Source organism: Coregonus lavaretus (genome assembly GCF_964263955.1).
Source record: "Coregonus lavaretus genome assembly, chromosome: 17".
In the NCBI taxonomy this organism is placed as follows: Eukaryota; Metazoa; Chordata; class Actinopteri; order Salmoniformes; family Salmonidae; genus Coregonus; species Coregonus lavaretus.
In genome coordinates this window covers 9,821,222-9,831,305 of record NC_140004.1, presented here as the reverse complement: position 1 = coordinate 9,831,305, position 10,084 = coordinate 9,821,222, and the positions used below count along the sequence as shown (strand labels likewise).

The window sequence follows — 10,084 nt, the reverse complement described above, 5'->3', positions numbered from 1 at the left end:
ATAGCGCTTGATGGTTTTTGCGACTGCACTTGAAGAAACTTTCCGTATTCATATTTGAGCTGTTCTTGCCATAATATGGACTTGGTCTTTTACCAAATAGGGCTATCTTCTGTTTACCCCCCTACCTTGTCACAACACAACGGATTGGCTCAAACGCATTAAGAAGGAAAGAAATTCCACAAATTAACTTTTAAGAAGGCACACCTGTTAATTGAAATGCATTCCAGGTGACTACCTCATGAAGCTGGTTGAGGGAATGCCAAAAGTGTGTAAAGCTGTCATCAAGGCAAAGGGTGGCTATTTGAAGAATGTCAAATATAAAATATATTTTGATTTGTTTAACACTTTTTTGGTTACTACATGATTCCATATGTGTTATTTCAAAGTTTTGATGTCTTCACTATTATTCTACAATGTAAAAAATAGTAAAAATAAAGAAAACCCTTGAATGAGTGGGTGTGTAAAAAAGTTTGACTGGTACTGTATATCATCATGCTTCTGACACAATCCCATTTAGAATTATTGTTGGTTTAAAAAAATATCATTTTTATTTTGTTTAATTTGATTAAAAACCAAACTTATTAGAAAGATTCTCCGTCCATGGGTTCATGGTGAGAACACACCTGTACATGGCTCTCCTCGCCATTTCTTGAGAAGTGCAAATATGACCTGTAAGATGGTTCCATTATGTTTATAAAACATTTCCGAGCAGTATAATGGTGAGTGGACATTCCTCCTTTCTCTTTATATTGGATCTTTATCCAGCCCCTGTGAAAAGTTTGGATGTGCGTAAAACCCTCCATAGTCTAAGTTGCCTTTCTGTATTATACGCCCACAGGTAGAAATGATGGTGCCTGTAACTGTATTTAGACATAGCCTATTTAAAACAAGTGGTTTCGTTTTTATTAGATTTTTTTATAATTATATACTGTCTTTTTAGGACTTATCAATAGTCTAGTGGATTTAATCTTGATGTTTGGCATGTCCATACTGCAATTTCCTGTAGGCCTAGCCCCTATATCATTGTGAATGCAACGTATTTCCATATTGAAGCAATGCAATTAGAACAATGTGGACTGCAAACATGTTCAACATATTTAGCAAATATGGGGCAGACTATTTAACGAACTAGGCCATAAACTGAATAACATTCAAATTAAAGTTGATGACAACACAATACATAAAATACCGTAAATACACAACTTGAAGCAACTACATATTTAGCCATGGAGCACATTCTGATTTGCCAGTGAGGGGCCAAGCCTCGACACACAACTTGTTTATTCATCAAAACCCAGCCCTTTCGCGCCACCGCCAGCTACTGCACCCATAATTCCAGTTGTGAAAATAGCAACAATATTTGACACTCCAAACCTATAACGCTACCGCCAGCGCTAGAGGGTGCAATCAATTCAAGACTCAAAAAGCTTTAATCAAGTGAGGAGAAAATGGTCCAATGTAGCAGAACTGATTTTTTCCCCGTTGTTCTGACTGAGCTTCTGACTGTCGTATTTAAGGCCTGATTAGAAATATGCTTTATTCATAAGGAAAACCTCCATTGACCCTTCATTCATTCTATGCTTACTTGATAACATGCAATTGCACACTGCATGGTAACACTATGGCAGAGAGAATAAATAATGCCCACAGAACCTGTAGAAATACTGCAGGTTTTATTTATTTGTACAGGGATCTGTGTGGTCTGGTAGGGTTGATTCTGTCAAGGGATAATAGTGCTAATGTGCCATCTTGTAGTTGCGATATACACTGAACAAAAATATAAAACGCAACATGAAACAATTTCATGAGTTACAGTTTTTCACTGAGTTACAGTTCAAATAAGGAAATCAGTCAATTGAAATGAATTCAATAGGCCCTAATCTATGGATTTCACGACTGGGAATACAGATATGCATCTGTTGGTCTCAGATACCTTTAAAAAAAGGTAGGGGTGTGGATCAGAAAACCAGTCAATACCTAGTGTGCAGCGCGAGTTGATCAGGCTGTTGATTGTGGCCTGTGGAATGTTGTCCCACTCAATGGCTGTGCGAAGTTGCTGGATATTGGCGGGAACTGGAAAACGCTGTCGTACACGTCGAACCAGAGCATCCCAAACATGCTCAATGGGTGACATGTCTGGTGAGTATGCAGGCCATGGAAGAACTGGGAATTTTCAGCTGTGTACAGATCCTTACGACATGAGGCCGTGCATTATCATGCTGAAACATGAGGTGATGGTGGCGAAAGAATGGCACGACAATGGGCCTCAGGATCTCGTCACGGTATCTCTGTGCATTCAAATTGCCATCGATAAAATGCAATTGTGTTCATTATGCCTGCCCATACCATAACCCCACCGCCACCATGGGGCACTCTGTTCATAAGCAAACCGCTCACCCACATGATGCCATCTGCCCGGTACATTTGAAACTGGGATGCATCCGTGAAGAGCACACTTCTCCAGCGTGCTAGTGGCCATTGAAGGTGAGCAAACTGCAGTCAGGACAAGACCCTGGTGAGGACGACGAGCACACAGACGAGCATCCCTGAGACGGTTTATGGTTGTGCAAACTCACAGTTTCATCAGCTGTCCGGGTGGCTGGTCTCAGATGATCCCGCAGGTGAAGAAGCCAGATGTGGAGGTCCTGGGCTGGCGTGGTTACACATGGTCTGCGGTTGTGAGTCCGGTTGGACGTACTGCCAAATTCTCTAAAATGACGTTGGAGGCAGCTTATGGTAGAGAAATTAACATTCAATTCTCTGGCAAAAGCTCTGGTGGATATTCCTGCAGTCAGCATGCAAATTGCACGCTCCCTCAAAACTTGAGACATCTGTGGCATTGTGTTGTGAGACAAAACTGCACATTTTAGAGTGGCCTTTTATTGTCCCCAGCACAAGGTACACCTGTGTAATGATCATGCTGTTTAATCAGCTTCTTGATTTGCCACACTTATCAGGTAGATGGATCATCTTGGCAAAGTTGAAATGCTCACTAAAAGGGGATGTAAACAAATTTGTGAGAAATACGTTTTTTGTGCCTATGGAACATTTCTGGGATCTTTTATTTAAGCTCATGAAACATGGGATCAACACTTTACATGTTGTGTTTATATTTTTGTTCAGTATAAAAGGCCTTCATTCACCATCCAGATTAAACAGTAGAGGGATGTCAACCAGGTCCACTTCTGATTGCTGTAATGTTTCTAATGTTCACTGGTATATACAGCTCCCTTGACACATACATCACTTTTTTGTTCATTTGATTTTTAAGTGCAAGTACAGTGGGGTCTGCAATTATTGGATCCCTTGATAAAGATATGCAAAAAAGACTGTATAAATGCCAAACAATTATAAAAAATTGTTTTATACTAATACAATTGCTCAGAGAATTAGATTTTGTTTAAAAAATAAATAAAAGAAGGGTCAAAATGATTGGATCCCGTTTCCAATACTCCAGCACCCTCCCCTTGCGATAGTAACGATAGCCTTTTTCTAAAATGCTTTATGAGATTGGAGAACACGTTGGGAGGGATCTTAGACCATTCCTCCATACAGAATCTTTCCAGATCCTTGATATCCTTCATCTGCGTTTATGGACTGTCCTCTTCAATTCAAACCACAGGTTTTCAATGAGGTTCATATTTGTAGACTGAGATGGCCATTGCAAAATGTTGATTTTGTGGTCAATTAACAAATTATTTTATGAATATTATTGTCTTGCTGGAAGATTCACTTGCGGCAAGGTTTCAGCCTCCTGGCAGAGGCAACCAGGCACTTGGTAAAGTTCATGATGTCATTGACCTTAACAATGGCGCCAGGACCAGTGGAAGAAAAATAGCCCCATAACGTTTAAAAACCCACCACCATATCTTACAGTAGGGATGAGGTATTTTCTGCATATGCATTGCTCTTTTGAAGGCCAAACCCAAGGAGCTCTATTTTCATGTCATCTGACCATAGCACCGGCTCCAATCCAAGTGCCAATGCCGTTTAGCAAACTCCAGGTAGTGCTATGGTCAGATGACATGAAACTAGAGCTCCTTGGCCATGCACACCAACGGTGGGTTTGGCCTTCGAAAGAAAAATGCATATGCAGAAAATACTTAATTCCTACTGTAAAATATGGTGGTGGATCCTTGATGTTTTGGGGCTATTTTGCTTCCACTGGTCCTGAGGCCTTGTTAAGGTCAACGGCATCATGAACTTTACCAAGTACCAGGACAATTTATACACAATATATTTATATCCAATATAGCTCAGTGTTTGCATTGTTTATTTTATACAGTCTTCTTTGCTCATCTTTATCAAGGAATCCAATAATTCCAGACCCCACTGTATATGAACTTCATGTATCACTTCTCCGCATTTCTGAAGTATAATTATCACATCCTTTTAAAGAAAAACAGAAAAACTGCATTGCATCACTCAGACAGTATCATACATACAACACTTCCTTGAAAAAACATGTTTTTTAATGACACAATTCTGTCTTTTATGTGCACCAGTAATATATTTTTCCACCAGTCTAGAAACAGACCCAGGTGATTTGAGTGTCTTTGTCTCAAAGTTCTGCACCACCCATAGCAGTTCTCTGCCATGTCAGGCGATACAGCATCACAGTTTGTGGCAGCAAAAAAGGGGCTGGTGTCCTGTATAAAAAAGTCTAAACCGAGTGACATTGGGCAGTGTTTCCCATGGCCCACATCAGTATGATAAGGTTTTAGTCAAGACAATGTCGCGGGTTGTGAGAGGACAACCCCTAGCGTATCCTGTAATGCTTGGACCATACCCATAATATGGCATTGGGGGGATGAGGTTGGTGACACAAAGGTGAACATGAGGAATCTTTTTGCGAGCCTTCCAACACTGCACAGTGTCTCTCCCACTGGCTTTACTCACACACGGACTGAGTGCAATCCCAAACAGAGAATCCCAAGTCAGAGAGGTCCTGTAAAAAACAAAAACAAAACCATCCCAGTCTTTTAGCTGCCTTCACAGTTCTACTTGTTTGTAGTCTCTTGTAATTCCATGATTTTAGTAAAATGGCCAAAGGTCCAATACAACGGGACAAGTTCCTATGTCTTCTCTTCGCGTTCTGTTTTGCGCCGCGTAATGTTCCGAGGTTTGATCTTCAGAGACAGCTCCCACAGAGCCTCCTCTGCCAGGTGGTCGCTGAAATCATTGAAGAAGGAGACGATGTCGTCGTTGTGTTTCAGATCATAATGCCTGGGAGAGAGGGAAAACACCATCTAAAACATTGCAAAGGTGGGAAAAGTCCAAGGAAAATATCCTAAAATTCCAATTAATTTTTTGGGGGAGAAAGAAATGTGCGTTGAACATAAAGCTGTATGAGAGCGACGGCCAGATTGGCCACCAGACATGGGCAGAAAATAGTTGTATTTGATAGTTTATTTGAAAATACCAACTTAAGGTAGTCAAATATAGTTCATATAGTTTCAACTAAAAGGCAACTATTTTCTTTGATTTTAAAATAAATACAGGTCTCAGAAAAACAAATAATATTTGAAAGTATTTTGAATACCTCTCAGAAAACCAAATAATATTTGAAGGTATTTGAATATATGCAAGTTATTTGAAAACAACAACTAAAATATTTGATGGCTGCCAAATATTTGATGAACAAAAAACTACAACAGTTGAATTAGCCTAAATATAAGATCATCAAGTTCTAAATGTGTAGTAACTTTGTGATTATTACAATAGCAACATTGTTATTACATAGGACTTTGGAAATTGCTTTATAATTGCATAATAAGTGAGTTATTACATACGTGGAATAAGGAACAGTCAATATTCCTGTGTACAGAAGTTACAAAAACTCAGCTCATTGCTATGTAATTAAAATGCAATTAACAAAGTATTATGTAACATGTTAATACAATTTTGCTCCAAAAGTAATTACAGTTTTATTACACAGGGACAAGAACAGTTTAATGTTAAGTGTTACTGAGAATGCTAACTGTAACAAAATAGGGCTATTAAGTGTCGAAAGGAAACAAAATATCCCAAAACTGCCTTATTGAATCAACTATAGCCAAGGTAGATGGAAAATCCCTTTAAAGATGGTATAGTGTGTGTTTGAAACAAGAACACTTACCCTCAGATGGACAAAGAGGTTCAAACTTGTTTTTGCTAAGCATCCAACTTGCTGTTTGCAATGTTTGCAAATGGCTTTGAATTACTTTAAGATAGAAATGTATTGTGTAGATCAAGATAGATTGGAGTAGTATAGGAGATTGTGTCCTCTATTAATTATATTTCTATCTTTAACATGCAGTTCCAGATACAGCCCTGCCATTAGTTGAAGGCAGCCAATCCAACAGTTTCAGAAAAGTAGTCACTTCCTGAGATCTGTATTCAAATTGTTTTAAAAAGTAGTTACTTTCTGAGATCTGTATTCAAATAGTTTTGAAAAGTAGTCACTTTCTGAGATCTGTATTCAAATAGTTTTAAAAAGTAGTACTTTTTTTGGGACGTATTCAAATAGGTGTAGTCACCTCCAAAGTAAATATTTGTTCCCCTGGAAAAATAGTTACTTTCCACAAGGAATATTTAAAAATATAGTTATCCCAGATCTTTTGGCCACTATATACGTACACTTGCTGGAAGCGCCTCATGCTGTCCAGGATATTGAACTGCTGCCAGCGCTTTGAGAAGTTGACCTTCCCATTGATGAGGTCAGGGTTGCCCAGATGGACAAAGGTCAAGTCCTGGAGGATAAGACCCCTGTGTGTCGTGTACAAAAAACAAAAACAAAAACAGTCAGTACAATAAAGACAAGAAATACACAGTAAGCAATACATTTTGGAGACCTGCAAATACATTTGTGTCATTTGTGACAACAAAGTGCGTACACCTTGCAACCCAGCAGTTTGACTTACAGATATGGTATACATGGGGGTTCCACGTCTGCCAGTGCCGCTCGGTAGGCCCTGAACGAGGAGGAACTATCTATTAACGTGCAGTATTCCTCTAGGCCCTGTAAACAGAACAGAACAGTGACACCCATCCTTGTTAACCTCAAACACAACACCAAAATGTGTAGATTTCTCATCTTAGAGTAAGTGCTGTGAAGGAAAGATAAACATTAAACTAATGTTTCAGAGCAATCTATGGACATCTATTAGACAACACAGTTCAACTCACCTCTGAGGTTGTTTTCTGCCATTCCAGTCTTCGGATTGGAGCCGAATCCAAGGCAGATAATATTGCCAAATACGAGTTGAAATTATTTAGCTTCCGTAAGTGCTGCAAGACAGTGAAGGGAAACCATCTTAAAATGCACCTGAGAATTTGTTGCTTTTTCAACAAACCCTCCCAATACCACTGTTTGCTCATTCTTAAGTATCCACATTTCAAAACAGGCGTACCTTCATTATTTTGATGAATTTAAGGAGGAGCTTTTCTCGGTCCTGGGCTTTCTCCTGCAGAATGATTATGGAGCGTACCCTGAGGGAGACACGAAGGAGGAGAGATGCATCAGTTTGTCAATCACGTTCTCCGGACCTGCCTGCTTCAGCAGTGAAGCACGGTGGTGAGTAAGAGAAGATGTGGGGCGCAGGCTTACCAGTAGGACATGTTGTTAAAGTGCTCTGTGAATTGTGTGAGGTTGGGACTCTTCTCCTCATTTTGCTCCTTAGCCCAAAGCAACACCTCAGGGATCTGTGCAGAGGGAAACAGAGGCACACAAATAAGGACTTTTTAGGGAGGGGGCAGCATATGCAGGAGGAGAAAGACTTGGATGCGCTACCTCAATTTTGTAGAAGAGCTCTGCGTCCAGGAGAGTTAGCTGGTCAGCAATCTCGTGACTGCGGAAATCATGCAGGGTCCCCGGTCTAAAGTCGCACACAGGGGGGAATGAAAAAAGTAAATATGGCCAGAGTTAGAACTAGACACTGTGATACATTGGTGTTCAGAAAACAACAAAGAATTCCGTTACTGTTGCGGAGCTGAACATTTCCAAATGCGTTTGCAAATGGTAACATCTCTGAAACAATAGGAAATGTGAGGTTTTAGCCGTCACGGTATTCTCGTTCACTAATTGTGTGTGGGCGGGCCTACCTGGCAGCGACACCTCGCGCGGCCAGTGGTCTGAGGGAGTGGGTGTAGCGCAGCAACTTCCTCTGCTCCACCTTGTCCAGGATGTTCTTGCGGAGCACGCGGGCCAGGCTCAGCTCACCGTTACACACCAGCCTGAACACCAAGTCCATCAGCTGCTTCAGAATATCCTCCGTCATCTCCACCAGACTGACACACACACACACACACACACACAGTTCCAAAGCCGAGGGGATGAGGGTGGTGAAAGAGAAAAAAGACAGGAAAAAGACGCGAGGAGGCGTTTAATTGAAAATGAATCATGATTAGCTAACCCCTCCCCCCTTTCGCAAAAGGAAATGCAAATAAGAATCGTTTAAGTCTGCACTGACATTGTAGGACATGAAAAATGGTCTTTGCAGAGTGCAGGTTTTTGATAGACATGTTTCTAGTCAAATGACAGCCTAGGGAACTCACCACAGCTCGTCCACCACACGGACCAGAACGAAGAAGGTGTTTTTGCTGACTCTCTTCTTGAAGGTGTCTGGGCTGTGACTAAATCTGGTGTATGTGTGGAGGGGTTAAGCGAAACAAACGGTCTCCAATGTTACAGTATTCAGAGTGTTTACGTCTATCGTAGGGATTTTGCTTCCCATTCCCTATTGTCTCAACCAAGCAGGCTTTGTTGAAGGAATCTCTTTTTGTCCACATTAGTCCAAGGGCAACCCATCAAAAATGTGTTTCTCCGTGACCCAGAAAACGAAACGGCAAAATTTCAACAACATTACGTAGATATTGTTATGAATATGAATGCTGTGGTTCAAAACTTGTAAAAGTTGCACATTAATTTGTTATTTTTTATAAAAGTTACGATTTTTTGCATCGAAATCATAGCGGATCTTGGATAATTTCCCTAGAAACGTTTCTGACGTTGCTCTGTTTCACCTCGGTTACTTGTTGCACACTGGCGCACAGAACACAAAACTATTTGTGTGTTCATCCTTGCATAAGGTCAAGCAACATGTTACCTGGTCCTTCACTGATCCAGATGAACCCCGAAACAAGGAAATATGTTTTAAGTGGTTTTCTTAGTTAATATAAGATGTTTTGGCAGCTGTATTTAGCCTACAAGGGCCATCATTGCTTTAGACTGCTAGCCAAACTAAAGACAGCACAACTTTTGCTAGGTAACACAGCTCTCAAAACATTCAAGGTCCTGACAGTTACATAAAGCGTTGTTCTAACATCTGGGAAAAATCCATTTACCACCTTTCAACAGCTTATCGCGTATTATTTCTGGATTTCTCCGGTCCAGTACATACGTTGCTTTCTGAAAGCATGGACAACGGAACGTGTGTAACAATTGTAACCAAGGTGTAACATGGCAACCTCATGCTAGGGGAAATTACCCAAAATGCGCTATGACTTTGGAAATTGTACCTTTGATTTATAATATTTAATTAATGTGCAACTTTTACACGTTTTGAACCACACAGTGTTCATATTCATAAAATGATCTACGTAATGATGTTGAAACTTTGCAGTTTAGAGTCCTGGGTTACGGAATGCCTTTTCTGAAAACTTTTTTCGTGGGTGGCCCTTGGACTACATGTGAGATGTGAAGCATGGAAAGGATATCTGTAGTGCAGCTTTTTGATGAGATCCTCGGGGGTTATAAATGTTCTGTACGTTGTCAGGAAAGCCTCACAGTATAAGACAAGATCTGGAAAAGAAGACCCCACAGGAGATTAACTAAATATCCTCTCGTTTGTCCAGAGCTCCATTTGAGGGAAGGAAAGTCTGGGTCTAATACGGAAAAAGCCTTATTATTGACAGTAATATACTCAACTTTGGTAGGTCATCACAAAATCAACGAGAGAAATCATGAAAACATAAAAACATTGGCATATAGAAAGAAGCATGACATACAGTCCTGTTGACTCCAGTAAGTATGAGGTATAGAAGTAGGAGGGTGGGGAGAAACACTCCCTACTGAGCAGACACAGACCGCATGTAGTAGTCTCCT

The 10,084-nt window shown here is 40.4% G+C and overlaps 1 protein-coding gene across 1 annotated transcript in view; it reads right to left on the bottom strand.

Moving 5' to 3' along the window:
* Positions 1-1,656: 1,656 nt before the first annotated feature.
* LOC311144657 (rap guanine nucleotide exchange factor 1-like) overlaps positions 1,657-10,084 on the bottom strand; it is a 57,442-nt gene continuing 49,014 nt past the window's right edge. The window contains exons 15-24 of the mRNA XM_084180708.1: positions 9,697-9,781; positions 8,536-8,628; positions 8,083-8,268; positions 7,772-7,856; positions 7,589-7,683; positions 7,392-7,470; positions 7,168-7,269; positions 6,903-7,000; positions 6,619-6,747; positions 1,657-5,226 (exon numbers count right to left, since the gene is read on the bottom strand). Of these exons, the coding sequence (XP_084036834.1) occupies positions 5,076-5,226; positions 6,619-6,747; positions 6,903-7,000; positions 7,168-7,269; positions 7,392-7,470; positions 7,589-7,683; positions 7,772-7,856; positions 8,083-8,268; positions 8,536-8,628; positions 9,697-9,781 (1,103 nt within the window). The 3' untranslated portion in view covers positions 1,657-5,075. The remainder of the gene's footprint in view (positions 5,227-6,618; positions 6,748-6,902; positions 7,001-7,167; positions 7,270-7,391; positions 7,471-7,588; positions 7,684-7,771; positions 7,857-8,082; positions 8,269-8,535; positions 8,629-9,696; positions 9,782-10,084) is intronic.